Here is a 16,308-nt window from a genome sequence, read left to right on the forward strand (position 1 = left end):
AGAACGGCGGACCTAGATGTGTGGTGAATCGGTGACCGGTGGGAGGGTAAGATTGTCCGAGGTGACGGGAGGCCACATCGACAATGGGAGACTTCCCGTCGAGATAGGAGTGAAGGGTGGAAGGTTCCGTAGGAGAGAGATGTGTCAAAGATGGTAAAGTTTATGAAAGGGAAAGAGAGACAGGACACTAGGGCGCGTGACTAGTGACTAAGAGGGAGTACGTGGCATAGAAATGTTATTATGACGAATGATACACATGAAATAATAATCATCAACATTGGTACATCACGGGTTTATCATTGTGAGGACAAATCTTATCAAACAAAAAAGATAAAAAAACAGATTTTATCTATTTCTGCATAAATTTAATAAAGTACCATGCATAATTTCTAAAAATATATACCATTCATGTGACCCTCTATCCCTCTGTCGGGTAGACCCCTCAATGTCTACACCACATATTTTTCCTTAAAAGTGGTGATTTCATGTCACTTTACTATTTTTATGTTATAATATGTCATAGGAACAAGACCGAACCAAAAGGACGCCATGTTTTTACAAGAGTAGGGTCGGTGGTCTCAAATTGGTAGTTTTGCACTATAAGTCTAGTATCTTTTGCGGGATAGTCGGTTTTGTGAAGCGAGTGCCAAATCAAAGTTGTGTAATGACTTTTCCTGTTTAAACTACTTTTGCACACCCATATTATGACACATGACCAACGGGACCGATACAGAGATGTCCTGACATGATTTCATGTGCCCCCCTATTCGCTGGGGCTTGTGGCATCTGTCCCTAGCTTTCCATCGAAAAGTGGTGATTCCATGTGAATTTACAATTTATATGTTATAATATGTTATATGTACATGAACAACTGCAAAAGTGGACAAGTTGTTACAAGAGTTGGGTTGGTGGCGAAGTGGGAATTTGCACTATAAGTCTCCAATCTTCTGTGGGATAGTCCGTTTTGTGAAGTTAGTGCCTCTTCAAAGTTGTGTAGTGGTAGGATTTCCTATTTAAACCACCCTTACATACCCATATTAGGACACATGCTTGAGGAGGGGGGAGATTTCCGATCTTTACTCGTGATTGCATGTGTCCCCTATCCGACTAGCCACCGCAACATCTACTCCCCATGTTTTCATCGAAATCCATCCTCTATGTTGTGACTGTGGCGTGGGGGCGACTCTCTCCTTGCTTTCTCTCTCTCTCTATCTCTCTCTCTCTCTATTTATCCCCCCCCCCCACAAACTCCCACTTCTCCACCAATCCATCTTTTGTAATAACTTAGCATCTTTTGAAGTAGTTCATATTCATACCCATATTAGGACACATGCCCAAGGGACACGATTTCTGATCCTTCCTCGCGCGATTTCACTTCGCCACCAAACCAACCTCATATGACCATAATCGGACTATAAATTCACAATCTTCACGTGGTATTGTCCTCTTTGTGAAGCAAGTGTCACTTTGAAAGTAGTGTGTTTGACTTTCTTCTTTACACCACCCTAATATGCCCATATTATGGCCCAATTGGAAATAATAATGGTTTATGACTCCATGTCATGTGATTTCAAGCTCACTTTTGTTCGGTATGCCCAAGGATGTCGACCCATAGCTTTTAATCAAAAGTGGTGATTCTATGTAACTTCCACTCTGATTGTGTTCAAACTGGTCATAGAAATATAACCCCCCTAAAACAGGCAAAGTTCTTAAAAAGTGGGCCCGATGGCGTCGAAATGGGAGTTTTGCACATTTAGTATTTAATATTCATGTGGAATATTCTTGTTTGTGATCAAAGTCAGATCAAGCCTAGATCGGGTCCCACCCCTGCCTCGAGCAGGTGCGTCGCACCATCACGCCGCGAAGCATCCTGGCGCCGCACCGCCGTGCCGCCGCGCCTTCATATGCCGCTCCTACACCACACCGCCTTGCGGGATAGTCTAGAATCTTTTGTGGGATAGTCGGTTTTGTGAAGCAAGTGCCAATTTAAAGTTGTGTGTTGAATTTTCCTATTTAAACCACCTTTACATACCCATATTATGAAGCATGCCTAAGGGGAATGATTTCCACCCCGTCCTCGCCACCAAACCAACATTATATACCCATATTCTGACTATAAGTTCATAGTCTTCATGTGGTATTGTCCTCTTTGTGAAGCAAGTGTCACTTCAAAAGTATTGTATTGGACTTTCTTCTTTACACCGATGGTATATGCCCATATTGTATCACAATTGTAATAATAATGGTTTCTGAATCTTTGTTGTGTGATTTCAAGCGCCATGGTCGCCAACGAATTGCTTGATGGCTCCCCCAAAGACCAGAGCAGTACCGGCCGTTGCGTGGCGATGGTGCAACCCCCTACAAGATCTTCTTCATCGACACCTTGTCCTTGATATCCTCCACAAGTTGGTCGCTCGAGACCAAAACCCAGCGACGCCTGTCGTCCAGTCGGTGTTGCTAACGTCGAGTGAACGTTGCTTTGGATGCCTCGTCTTCTTTAGTGATACGCCGTTGGAGCGAGGGTCGGCGCATTTCATCAACGGCAACTCTGAATGGTTGATGCGGTGAGGAGGCGAGCGAATGCGAGAAGGAAAACGGCGGGAAGGGCGAGACAGTGCGTGGAATTGGGGGGTAGTGGGGGAAATGTGGGAGAAAATTGTGGAGGGAGGATTTTACCTTGTCTCACCAATACCGTTGGACCACCAGCTTTTTAGCTCCATCACGCGCCCCGGCTCGCCTCCCTTAGGTTGGGTGTGGCTTGGGGGTCACCGGTCGATGAAAAAAAGGGCATGCGCCAGATGAAAACGGGCTTTGGGGGGAGGGGCTGAGAAAGATTTTGTATTTGGCACCCTCCAAAGCCGTTTGGGTGGCCTTTGGGGGGACTGATGGAGATGCTCTTAGCTAGCTTAATTACTAATAGTTTAATTTTCTAAATATAATCCTAATGATCATGTAAAAAACACATTAGTTGTTTCGCCTCCCATCCGAGTAGATGGAGTTAAATTTCTTCCTTCGGTATTAACGATCTCCCGGGAAGGGTGGCATCCATATTATTTTTGTGTAACCTTCCTTTGGTAGCCCTTGTTCCCACGCCCGTGAACACGCATGTCATTCATGATCACCCTCTTATGTGCATTCTAATCATCGCTATGCACATGGGACCACATTGCATCCATGTTGGAATACCATTATTTTATGTACGGCCAATGGAAACCCTAGCTTCCCCCGTAACCATAGCTTTCCTAAATATATTCCTTGGTCAGAGTGGCATTCACGCCTATAATTCCATGTGCACTACAAATTGTTGGCATGCATGCAACTTTGAGAGCCATAGCTTAATGAGAGCTTTCCAATGTCGCCGGAACTGGCCATATAGGAAACCATATGCGAAAGATAGGGCACACAATACAACTTTTGGCGGGAAACATGAAGTTGGGCCTGCATGGACCATGCAGAGAGTACGTGTGTTGCGGCCTATGCATAACAAAAAAAAGTAGTGGATTTAGATAACTGCCATGATGGGAACAATGTCCTGAAACTTAGGGTTTTGGATCTAGCGTGACACACTGTTGGGAGAAGATCAATGCCATGCAAGCCTAGATGGATGGATAGGGGTGGCGGCGGCGAGGCAACAACGCCAATTGGGGGTGGGGGAGGCGGAGGCAGTTAGGATGGTGGAGACGGACTTGTCGCAACAACGAAGAAGATACGATGGCGGCTGGGAATGCATTAATTAGGCCGGTGAAGGTGGGAAGGGCATGACAGTTGAAGTAGGTATTTGACCGCGGGATAAATCCTAGTGGAGGCGGTTGGGTTGCGGCAATGAAAAGTATAGGCCATCAAAACCAAAGCTACACAATGCCATTAGACACCCTAGTTTTCCTAGATCTTCCTTGACCGGAGTGGCATTTCATGCCTATAATTACATGTGTGCTATAAGTCACTGGTACACATATAGACTCACGCACCCAACGACGATGGCACACAACGACGAGGCCGGCGGGGGGACAACACCGAACAGGCGACTTGATTAGACTAGATTGGCCATCGAATCTTGGGTAGCTACAAAAATGTGTGCGGAGTTGTTGAAGACGGAGAGGACGTGGCTCGGGTCCCTCGAAGCCGATGGTGCATAAGCTCCTAGACTCCGGGACGTTGTCAATGATGTCGCCGCTGAGACGATGGCGTGCTTGTTCCCGCTCATCCTGACGGTGGGCCAAGGCGGCGTTGAGCTCGACCGCCCAGTGCGCCCACCTGTCCGCCTCTGCCGCAGCTGCCTCCACAGCCAGCCGCGCCTCATCGCGCAACACTACCGCCGCCGCCCTCGCCGGGGACGATTCCTCGTCCCGACGGGCGAGGTCTCTTGCAGCGGCGCACCTACCAATCGTCCTCCTCGTCCTCGTCCTCCTCCTGCTCCTTGCCTAGGAGGCCCCAAGCCATAGCTAAGGCCGCCGCCTCCGCCACACGGTCCTCCTCCTCCTCTGCATCGTTGGCGGCGTGGTAGGCCTTGTCGCGCGCCGCCTTTTCCGTTGCCTCGTTCGCTGCGGCGGCATCAACCGCTACTACCGCTGCCTCCCTAGTCATCGCCGATGTGCATCAACGCTCTTGCACGCCAATGTTGGCGGCATTCCGCGCCGCCGACCCCAAGAGAGCCATGGCCGCCTCGTGGCGTTCGACACTCATGGCCACCGCGGCGGCCTCCTTGGCCACCGCTTGCTCCGTCTGTTGCAATGCATGCTAAGCCTGCCGCCTCGACCACCTCCACGGGCGCTTGTTGTGCCACGTCGCCTTCGTTTTCGAAGGCGGACACCTGGTCCTCCGCATGTACGCGGGCCATCTCCATGACCATGATCTCGACCTCAGTTGGCGATATTTCGGCGAGGCATGTGTTTTGGCGTCGATTGGGTGTGGTGGTCGTCGCCACGCTGGTGGGCGTTCTTATAGCCGTCGTCTTGGGTGGGAAATGGTCGCCGGACGCGTGGAGTTTTCCGGTCGTGGTGGGAACAGGAAACAAGCGCGGGCGAGAAACCAGAGCCGCTGTGGACGGGAACCAACCGTAAGCGCGGGAATCATCAACGGCGCGTGCGGGAAGCCGGCGACGACCATTAGCGTCCCATCGCCATTAGAGGTAGAGCGTCATCGTTGACAACGGGCGGGGATTATGTGGCACTTTAGGTCGGGCCGCTGGATGCACCACCCAACCAAAATGGATAGCCACCCCCAAACTGTCCGCAAGCCGACCCAAACGGATAGAAACAAACCGTTTGGGTCGCTGATTTGGGTTGGCCCGCTGGAGATGGCCTTAGCACGTGGTGCGTGGTGGCAGGCCAGAGTATCAATGTCTGATTCATGCATGGTTAGTACGAGCGAGAAACCAAGCCTAGATAACAAATTAGTCTCGAAGAATAACAACATTCCAAAGTTTGGGTGGAAACCTGACTTTTCCTCGTCTACAGTTCTGGAATACCATTACTTTATGTTCTCCGGACTACTCCCTCATTTTCTAGACCCATCTTTCGAACTCCGAATCAAGTGATTCTTGTTGCATTTAAAACTTCATCAAATACGTATATGATTAAAATATGAGAAGAAATAAAGAGAAGAGCATTAAAAATGACGAGAGGGAGGTATTAACATCGTCCGAGGAAGTATGGCATCCATATTGTTTTTATGTCAACTTCCTCCGGTATCCCTTAGGCTAGCCATAGTGCTAGTATCATAGCTAGTATCATGCATATCGGTCTCACAAAAATGCTGATGTGGCAGCTAATTAAGGATGAGAGAGGAGATTAGAGTAAATTTAATGCTAAACAAATCTTGTACACAAATTTGCATTGAGATTCTAAAAAACCGTGACGAAAGATTGGTCTCGGAGAACTGACGCGATGGGAACGGTGTCCCGACATTTGGGCGGGAAAACACCTGGGCGAAGATTTCGGCGGGAAAGCAACCAAGAGCGGGAATAGAGCGACATAGACCCCTAAATTCTGGGCGGGACAATGCCAGACATCTCTCTCTCTCTGCCCATATAAAGTCTCGCAATTTCGAAAACACCCGATCTCGGTAAAACAATCCTAACTATTGCGTAGTGTCCAATTGCGACCAATTTTATATCAATCGATATCTACACAAAAAGTAACATACCAATTTTCCAGCTTTGGCCATGCTACCGATTTTAAAATGGTCAAATTTGGCTTGCAAAATTGACTAACTAGCAAGGTAGCTCACTAGTAGAAGTCACAGTTATGTCAGTACACGATGTGACGCTAACCTTAGCTTGTTCTCCTTGCTAGAAAACCAGCCTAAGCTCGATGGATATAGATGGTTAGTACTCCCTCCGGATCGGTTTAACATGCGTCGCATGCAGTTTAAGATAAAGTTTGAGCACTAATTTGATCAAAAAATGTAACTTTATGTCTGCAAAATCCATACCATTAGATTCATATTCGAAAAAGCTTTACAATGATATATTTTTTATAACATATATTTCATATTTTATTGACTAAAATAATGGTCAAAACAATTTTTTAAACTACGTGCATGGCCGATCCAGAGAAAATACTTATGATCAGTTCCGACCAACGCAAGCATTAATTGCTGCTTGAAAAGTTACCGTTTTGTCATAGTAGTTATATTCAAAATTGTATCAAACTGCATTTACATTTGAGATGAAATTATTTTGAAATGAGTTAAAGCTATCGGTGGGTGTCGATAAGTTTCTTGAAGCCGAAACTCGAAAACCCTGCAACACAATGACACGTCACTCGATGATTATGGCCTTTCTCTTGCCTTCGATTGATGCAATGAAAATAAATCTAGTAGAAAAGAGAGTAAAACATGTGAGTGTCCCGAAACGGGAGATCATGGTTCGCACTGAAAAATAATCGCATCCTTCTAGCTACCTGAACATGATCAACCCAATTTTACATATGAGTAGTAGGATGTAAAACCATTGATAACTGGTTTTTTTTTATAAACACTTTCGTTAATTGTACTTGACCGGCCGCACAACAACCTCGCAACCGGATGTTCTAAAAAAAAAAACCTCGCAACCGGATATCACAATAATGTTTTGTGCAAAATATACCTTTAGGAAATAATAAAAGTGGACTTTGAGGAGACAAAAATAGTCAACATATACATCATTTTGAAGTTTTGTTTGTAAAACGTATTTAAGTTCATTAAGTGCATGATTTCTCCTCGAAATAAGCTTTCGCCCCGCTATATTAATATAGCAACCACCCGATGCAACGAAACAGTTGGGGTCGCAGTACAACCAAGCCCAAACGAAAAGACAAAGAAAAAGAAACTAATGCCGACACCGGCGGATTGACGAAAACGAGGATGACCCCGCAACCGTTGCGCACTCCGGAGAAGTACCACCATGCTCCTAGCACGCCGAGACGCTGCATACCAAGTAGCACCTTCAACAAGGGAGCGACGAAGACGCCGCTGCTGCCCGGACTAGTCCTAGGGTTTCCCCCGGTACGCGGAAGGGATTGGGGAGGGATACATCCGACGCCCTTCAGGAAGGAAGGCGGCACCCGCAGGCGTCGCCGCGTCGGAGTCGGACATGCCGACAAGGATTTCTCCCGACCACCAAACCCACCACCCTGAACGCTCCGACGTGCTCCACCAAACATGCCACCCACCAGCATACGGCACCACGGTCTTGCAGTCACCTTCGACGTCGCACTGTGGTCACCGGAACAGGGCCTAGAGGAAGAGACGACATGCAGCAGGGACGGGAGGGCCGAGCGGGAGGGAACTACCTCCACCGCCTTCGCGGTCGCCGACCGGACATGGCAAATAGGGCAAACCAGGCCCGATCTGGCCCGGCCGGGCCCAAACTGGCCCGCAAAGCCCTACTGCCAAGCTGTAGCAGGCCGGCCGAAGCGTTGCCGCCACCCATCCACCGCCGCCGCACCATCTCCGCTTCCAGGGAACACCGCCGGCGCGCCAAACGCAGGCAGCCCGCCCAGCCCAACTGGGCCCCAATCTGGGCCGAGCAGGCCCCGCCCGCGCCGTCCGACTTCGCCGCTCCGCCGCCGTCCCTCCTCCCACCCGATGCGCGGGTCTCACGCCGCCGCGCCGGACCGCCGCCAGCCGAGCCGCACCGCGCCGCCAAGGAGCCCCCGCCGTGCCGCGGGAAAAAGTCAGCCCCGCCGCAGCCGGCACCGCGCGGGCAACGCCCGGCGGCCCACGCCGGCGGCGACGGCCGGGGGAAGAGGGAGGAGGAGGACTAGGGGTGGCGCATGTTAGGGTTCGCTCGTCGCCCACGGGGGTGCGAGCGAGCGAACGGGTATCGTCCCTCGGTAGCTGATTTCTGACTGATCAGTGCATGATTTCGCAAATGCTTCGTGAATTAACTTTAGGCTCGGAATAAGTGAGTACGGTCAATTTTACATTAGTGGTGTTTGATATCATAGTAAAATGTCTCTTACTCTAAGTTTGCTTTTCATGAAGATTTTGGAGTACAGGCTGAAGGAAATGAGAAGCAAATGGTTTTTTGAGATCCCACGCCGCGGAAGAGGCACCTACAAGAATTTGTGATCCCATGCTCCATAGACCTGACCCCGTGGAAGGTTCTAGAATCTTAGCATCAGCGGGAGCTTTCCAAAAATTATTTGGATTGGCGCCAGCGGGATCTTTGGGGCGAAACTTTTGGAGTTAAAGGCGGGAGACAAAATCCTATCCCGAAAATATTCGGGTTGGCGCGTGAGCCGAACTTTGGTAGTCAAAATCATCCAACATCGTCTCCTCTGTCCTCTCCTTTCCTAGCGCGATCCCCTTTCTCCCTCCGTCCCCACGCCGGCGCCGCCTCCTCCTCCTCCCCGACGACCTCGCCGGCCACGCCGCCCTTCTCATCTACCACACCACCTTCCCTGCTCCCCCAGACTCGCGCCGCCCCGTGCCTCCGCGAAACCCTAGCGGAGCGGCTGCTGGTCCGGCGTCGAAGACCACCGCCCGACGCTGGCCCTCGTCGGCCGCCGCCGCCGTCCAGGGGCAATGAGAGGCCCTCGACCGGCTGGAGATGCACCAGTCGCGGCCGGCCATGCCGACAAACTAGCACATCGGCAGAGGATGAAGACGGCGCTGGATCTCCTTCACGGCGTCCGCGTCGATCTCGCTGACCACGGTAAGCTCTCGACCCCCTCTCCTCTCCGCCAGCAGCACCTGATTTCGTCTTACTCAAGCCCGCTCCAGTGCAGAAAATGAAGAGGAGGAGGTCAAGACCGGCCTCCCCCCAGCTCCTGTCCCTGTGTCGTCGCCGGAGCTGCTGCGGCTGGGCGTCTGGACAGCGACGAGGGCGCGCGAGGTGATCGACGACGTCTGGACATGGCCAACCAGAAGGAGGAGCTGTTCCAGATCGATCTAAACCAGGAGGAGGTGCAGCTGAAGGATTCAGGCCGTTCCTGGTCATGGCCGCCTCCAAGTCGAGTTCCTCGGTAAGTTAATCATTCTTTTCTTCCTATGCTAGTTCTTCCAAAAAAAAAACCATGCTATGCTCCAAGAACGTGTTGCTACACTACTAATGCCATTTGCGATTTTTTGTTCTGTTGTCTACTGCTCACGAGATGGTGTGTAGATGTCTGAAGAAGAGCTGGCCTGCTGGAAGGAGGATGTGCCCCAGTTCGACCTGAATTCAGAAACAGTTCATCGTCGAGCAGCCCGAAGCAGAGGCAAACCATTCCTCCCTTGCCTCGTCCGTGTCGGCGCCCTCGGAGAAGGCTTTGGTTCGAAATCTGCAGCCTTGTGCATGATCTGTGGTATGGCTTCATCACTTGATTTGTCCCTATTTTGCTCTGGTCCTTTGTAGGCTATGTATGGTGTGTAGCTAGATAGGCATGTATTTGTGCTAAGTGTCGATGAGCTATTTTAAATTTATCACACTTGGTCTGTCTTATCTTGATGGAATGATGATTATTATTTGATAGTTGCTAAGCAAACCAACGTTTGTTTAGTGCAAAAATGGATTTGCTTATTGCCCGAGAATGCCAATGACATGTACCAGTAGGGTTCAGTCCATCTAGCTCTTCCTTTCTCTTGGACGCTCATGGTCAGCAATGTTAGACCTGCCCTTGTGCAAAATATTTAGCCACTTGATATCTCTGTACCTTCTGTGTGCAGCTGCAAAATTATAGCTTGCTCTAAAAAATATCATATTATATGCGAACCTTCTGTACATGTGCAGTTTGAGAATTTGAGAAAGGATATTTTAGTCTGCTTCTCATTAGTATATTAATCTTGCACTTTTTTTGGTGTTAGTGAGCTGTCCTTTGCACCTAACTAGTTAACTTCGGATTCTGAGTATCTCAACAACAGTAGCAGTACTTCCCCCCCTTCCCAGCCCTTCAACATATACTTTGTCTCAAATTTGTGGTACATAAGAACTTTTGTATTCATTTTAATTATAAGTAAACTCAGTTCTGCTTTCCTCATTGCTGAGTTGTACTGTTCAAGTTTTGAATTCTGGCCAGTGATGAATTGCCTTCGAAGTTTTTAATTAACGTGTCCATTTGAGTCTTCACAAATTTCAACTCTTATTGTACCTTCTGGGACTCTATTGCCCTCAAAGCAGCTACTCGGTTATTTAGGACATCAGCTCTTTAGTTAGTATATACCTTGCTATTTTGTCCTAGCTGTTTGGGCCAGAATTTCCCACTTGGCCCATCTGTAATTTTCATCCAAAACATTTGAAACCATAACACATGTGCGCAGATGTACTACAACAGCAGCAGCTGCGGGAGAGCGATGGTGGGCGTGGTGCCAGGGGACAGCAGCAGCACGAGCAAGCAGCAGTAGATGTAGGAGGTGGGGATGATTCTTGCATATCAAACTGTCATTTTCCTTTTTCTAGACACTATGGAGTGGTGCTGCTATGGTTTGATTCTGATGGTAACTGTCATTTTCTTATGACTTCCATGTTGTGCATCTTACTTTTGCTTGACATTCACTGTTTAGTTGTGTGCAGTTTGAGAAATTGTGAAAGGACATTTAGTCTGCTTCTGATTAGCATATTAATCGTGCAATTTTTTGGTGTTAGTGAGCTGTGAGTTTCAGTGAGAAATTGAGAAAAGACATTTATACTACTGTATGAGCACCTAACTAGTTAACTAAGCTGAAATGTTTAGTATTTTCTACACCTGATTGAGTGTTAGCTGAAACATCATGTGCAGTTTAAGAATTATTCACTTGACACATGCAAACTGGAACATTAGATTTCAGTTTCAGGTATAAGCAGAAAGATGCTCTCAGTGGATTACATTGGCTTGCATGTACTGGGATACAGGTTCTGTTGAATGGTGCATTTTTTGGCGATTGTTAAGAGATATGGTATCTCGCGAGATAATAGCTCTTCTTTACTGGTGTGTTTTATTCATTATGTAGTTTACGAATATGTGGTGCTTTTCTGGCACTGGAATGTGCTGTTGACTGCGTAGTTGAATCACTTGGTTCCCATGAGACAGAGATGCATTTTGCATTTCCTATAAATTTTCGGTGCTACATTTATATATCACCTATGCTATTTTAGTTCAGAAATATGCTCCATGGACTATTTTAACTTGAGTTTAATTATAAATGTTCTATCCTTGGTTGCTATGTTTCACCTTCCATGCATATTGTTCTTTTAATCTTCAGTAGCATTGATCTGTACTGGTTTGCACAGTATTAACTTTGTACATTTATTTCGCAAGGCCTTGTCCTGAGCATGGAGTGCTGGAGCTAGGCGAAGGGAGCAGCGCCGCTTTACCTACTGTGGCAGTTGTGGCTTGTCAGGTGATTCCCTCGGTTCCCTTTTTGTGTTGTTTCAGCCGTCGATGGTGCATTCTGGTGTGCATCAACATTCGTTTCTTTTGGGTTCTGCGGAAATTCTCGATGATGTTTGTATGCGACATGGGTTGTGCTGTATGCACTAGTATTGTCTGAACTGAAGTATATTATTTTCTGTCCAGGTTTGAATGTCCAAAAAAGAGGGAATGCCATGATGAAATTTTCGGTACTTGTTGGTTGTTGTCTTTAGTTAGTATATACCTTGCCATTTTGTCCTAGCGGTACCAGGTTTTTAACTTACATGAATATGTAAGTTTGATATGAAGTTAACCACAATCATTATATAAATCATTTGGTGTTGATCTGTGGTTTCTTGATCCAACAAACACAATGCTGCCTTTTAAAGATGATAACATGCACCCGATTTCTTTTTTTCTTTCCTGTATAGGCTGGGATTAAATGAGACTTAAATCCTTGCTATTTACTTTGGCTTGAGAATCAAAATAAGCACCTGTTTTGTTTCTCGAATTGTGGTCTGGATGTACAAGTAAAGTAACCAGGTCATGGTAACACTTATCAGTTGTTGAAGAGGACATCCAGGTTAGCAGCTGGCAGACCTGTAGCAGCTGCAACAGCCTGGTGCACCATTCTCTCTTGTTGGAAGCTGGAAGAAGACCCATTTGTATGAATGCGGTAGCCTTGGTTGCGCCAGGCAGCCGAGATCTCAGATCTGAAAGAATTTTCGCAATCCATGTTTTGTTGTAATGGTTAACCATTAGTCTGCCGTAGAACTGAAACTTATTTGTGCGCTCTCACTGTTTTGTTTTCTTGAGTTGTCGTCTGGGTGTGCAAGTAAAGTAACACGGTCATGGTAAAACTATGAACACCCTTGCTTGATTTAAAACTGAAGCAAATGCTTTTGTTTCATAATTAAATCTTCTGATCTAGAGCTGACAACCAGCGTGTGTTGTTGTTGAAGGATAACCAGGAAGAGGACATCCATGTTAAAAGAGCAGCTGGCACACTTGTAGCAGCAGCTACCTGGTACATCATTGTCACCCGCCGAAGCTGGAAGAAGAACCCATCTGTATGCATGCTGCAACGTTGGTCGCTCCTTCCAGCCAAGATATCAGAGCCGATAGAATTTTTGTAATTCATGTTTGGTTGTAATGATTAAACATCTGTCTGCATCCCAAGAATGAAACATATTTGATGTCGTGTGTGCATCTGCTGCCTTTGCCTTCGATGTGCTGGCTATGGTGGTTGGGTTTTGAGTCTTAAAATGCTTAGATATGCCGGCCTATGCGAATTTGTTTCTCACTATGTTGCTATGTGTTGTGGATGTCCCACAAACAAAGTGGGTTATGCCAATTTTTTCTGATGCTCTTTCTGATTAGTTGGCTCGACTATGTCTACTATTTGCACAGTTCAGCATACTCAACAACTAGCTTGCAGTGTATAAAAAAAAAAACCCAACTAGCTTGCAGTAGTAGTAGTACATGTCAGAGGAGCATAGGTGCCCCGTCAGGAAATCTTATGTTCGTGTTTTCTCTTGATATGATGCATTATCTTCTGTCATATTGTTATTAGTTTTTCTAGCTATCTAGATTAGGATTGAGCCTTTTGGTCAAAGAAAAACTCGTGCTGCACATGCACATTTGAGGCACCTATCTTTGCTCTAGTCCATGCATGTACAAAGAGAAGTAGTTTGCCTAATACATGCGAGTGGGACAAAGAACTGCTCGCCAAGTTTGTTTTCAGCGCTGCTGGAGACTATGAAGACTATACTCCACCCACGATTAGGAAAGAAAACTGGATGAAAAATCTAGCATTGAAAAACTCGAGCGGGACAAAGAACTGCTCTCTGAGTTCGTTCCCAGCGCTGCTCGAGGCCGGAGACGATGAAGACTATACTAGGGCGTCACCACCCACGATTAGGAAAGAAAACTGGCTGGAAAATCTAGCACTGAAAAACTCGACAGAAAAAGTCAAGACATGAGATAGAGGAGAGGTTAAATGTTAGGAAAAAAGAGGCTAGCCCAAGAGAAAAGCCAGGAAGCCCACTTGTGAGAAACGGATGCAATACTTACTTCTTCTCCCTGGAAACATAGTAGAATAAACAGCTTGTAGCATGCCACCGGCTAGATCTACCGGAGAAAGAGAGGAGAGAGTCACCCCACCCAACCCCACCCCACACCAAAGTCCAAAGTCACAAATCACACGCGCAATTCGCACGCGGCTCTACCGGCAAGAGGCTCGAATATATAGAGCGGCGAGAGGTTGGGGGAAAGCTAGCTGCTCCACTTTGATACTCGTCAGGAGCAGCAGTGGGGCAGGTGAGTTGAGGGCTCTTGGATGGATGGGTCTTTGACGGTTCAGATCAGGTATTGATGGGTGATCCGTGGGTGGTGGACTCATGTGATCTGATTGGGCATGTTGTGATCATTAGGCATGATTGTGACTTCCTGTGACTCTTTCCCACCTCTACTGTCCACACGTGAGGGAGTAGGCTGGGGCTCGACTATTATTTTGGTCACTCGAACTTTTGTGTGTAGATAATTATCGAGGGTTGTGTCTTATTTTTTTATATGGAGAGGGTTATATATATATTGTGGCGAGAAGAGGATAACATGCTGACTCATATCTCCGTGCTGGCTCTCTCTCTCATCTCCACTGACCTGGCACCATGTTATCCCCAAAGAATCTTCATGATGACAACTCTACTTAAATTTATTTCGTCTCACCGATCAGATGAACAGCAACCATCGTACTTAACCTTTTTTCCCTGACTAGTATAGCTAGCGCTCAAAATAAATGGCTTAATTTTATATAGATTAACACAAAAATGTGCGTTCCTACGGTGCCACGGCAAACAAAAAGAACAACCTTCTGTAAGTAAACAGAGTCCAAATGCCTATCACAGAAAATTAACTTTCCATGTTAATAGTGAAAATTAAATCTCTATCTAAGTTTAGGCACATGAAAAAAGGACCCAAACAAATTGAATTTCCGCCAAACTTTGCATAACATATATGACTAATAATAAAACGTATAGATAAGCTTAATCATTATTTACCTTTTAGTTAGAGGTAAAGTGATGTGGCGTGTTTAGTACTAGTATGTGAAGGATCGATGGCCGCCACTCGGGTAAGCGACGCCCTGTTTTGTGTGCACGGATGCTCTGCTCAGATCTGTGATAACTGTATGCAACTAGTAGCTAATTGCAGCGAAGTACGATCAAGTTGACATTGTTTTGCGAGATTCTTGCGTTGGCCGGCGCGGATTCGCATCTTGATCGCGGTCGTCGGATCTTCTCTTTTCACTAACACAAGTAACAAGTGGAACAGGAAAATTAGATCCAAGTTGAAGTGCTGGCCTCCTAGTCGCCTAGACGAGCAACTTTAACTGATTTTCTTCTCTTCAAAAGTACTGCAATGGGTAGCTGACCAAGTTTGTAGTAGGGAGAAAGTGGGCGGGAGCAAAGGTTAATTTAACTGACGTGCGCCAAAATGTATTCTCTCCAAACACAACATGTCATGTCATGTCCTGCACTCTGTGCAGTACTCCTACATACTCCCCCTCTGCGTGAGCTCAGTGAGCAACACCATTTTCCCTTTGCTTCCATGACCATCCATCACTGAAGCTTAGCTTGCCACTCGCCCACTCCGTCGGTCGCTGGGTGTGGCATCTTGTTGCATGCAACCATGGCGGGGAGGTTCCTCCTGACGCACGACGTCTCCGACCTCTGCATCGGCAAGCCGGCGCTGCGGTGGCTACCGCCGTCGTCTACCGTCGCCCACGCGGTGGCCGAGCTCGACGGCCATGGCCCGGACGCGTGCGTGGCCGTGTGGGACGGCACGGGGACGGCGGCAGTAGCCGGCAGGGTGCGCATGTCCGACGTGGTCGTCTTCCTCTGCGCCGACAGCAACCTCGCCTCGCCAGCAGCCGCGCTCCAGGCCACGCTCGCCGACCTCCTGGTGGCCGCCGCAGGCGCCAACGCGCCGCCCGTCCGCTGCGTCCAGCCCCACGTCAGGTCGGGTTGGTCGCACAGTCGCGTCGCGTGCCACTCTCTTGGGCTTCCACGTAAGTGTACGGTATCTGATTGAACTTGTCGTGTCCGTCGTACAGCGTGCTGGAAGCGGTGGACGCCTTGCTGGGTGGCGCGCACTGCCTCGTGGTGCCCATCCACCACAACCGGATGTGCTGGCTGACGGTGGAGGACGTGGTGCGCTTCTTCCTCGGCTCCGTGGCGCTCTTCTCCTCGACCGCCTCGCGCTCCGTCTCCGACCTCGGCGTCGTCAGCCCGGCCCTCTCCGTAGCGGCCACCGACGGCGCGCTCTCAGCCGTCGCGCCGCTCCTCCGCACCGCCTCCGTCGCGGTGGTGTCCGGCGGCCGCATCGACGGCGAGATCTCGCCGTCGACGCTCTGCTCCCTCGACCCGTCCCTCGCGGCAGCCGCCTTTGCCGCGCTCTCGGCCGGCGAGCTCGCGTCTTTCGTCGGCTGTGTCCCGACGACGCGAGAAGCCGCCCTCCG

General features: G+C 48.3%; 1 protein-coding gene and 1 long non-coding RNA gene across 3 annotated transcripts; one reads left to right on the forward strand and one right to left on the reverse strand.

Moving 5' to 3' along the window:
* Nucleotides 1-9,058: 9,058 nt before the first annotated feature.
* LOC124669509 lies at nucleotides 9,059-13,147 on the forward strand. Of its 2 annotated transcripts, XM_047206119.1 has the most exons (5): nucleotides 9,059-9,139; nucleotides 9,213-9,449; nucleotides 9,590-9,770; nucleotides 10,723-10,815; nucleotides 11,700-13,147. In XM_047206119.1, the coding sequence occupies exons 2-5, from the start codon at nucleotides 9,423-9,425 to the stop codon at nucleotides 11,729-11,731; spliced, it is 333 nt and encodes a 110-aa protein (XP_047062075.1). In that variant the 5' UTR covers nucleotides 9,059-9,139; nucleotides 9,213-9,422; the 3' UTR covers nucleotides 11,732-13,147. The 2 variants fall into 2 exon arrangements, 1 of the variants encoding a protein (XP_047062075.1); XR_006992212.1 differs by lacking the exons at nucleotides 9,059-9,139; nucleotides 9,213-9,449 and having other exon boundaries at nucleotides 9,532-9,770; nucleotides 11,700-11,781; nucleotides 11,958-13,147.
* A 320-nt stretch (nucleotides 13,148-13,467) lies between these two features.
* Nucleotides 13,468-13,942, reverse strand: LOC124669510. The gene is made up of 2 exons (XR_006992213.1): nucleotides 13,866-13,942; nucleotides 13,468-13,741 (listed from the first exon to the last, which is right to left on the reverse strand). It is a non-coding gene; the product is annotated as an uncharacterized LOC124669510 (long non-coding RNA).
* Between the last annotated feature and the right edge of the window lie 2,366 nt (nucleotides 13,943-16,308).

The sequence above is a fragment of the Lolium rigidum genome, chromosome 7 (genome assembly GCF_022539505.1).
Source record: "Lolium rigidum isolate FL_2022 chromosome 7, APGP_CSIRO_Lrig_0.1, whole genome shotgun sequence".
NCBI lineage: Eukaryota > Viridiplantae > Streptophyta > Magnoliopsida > Poales > Poaceae > Lolium > Lolium rigidum.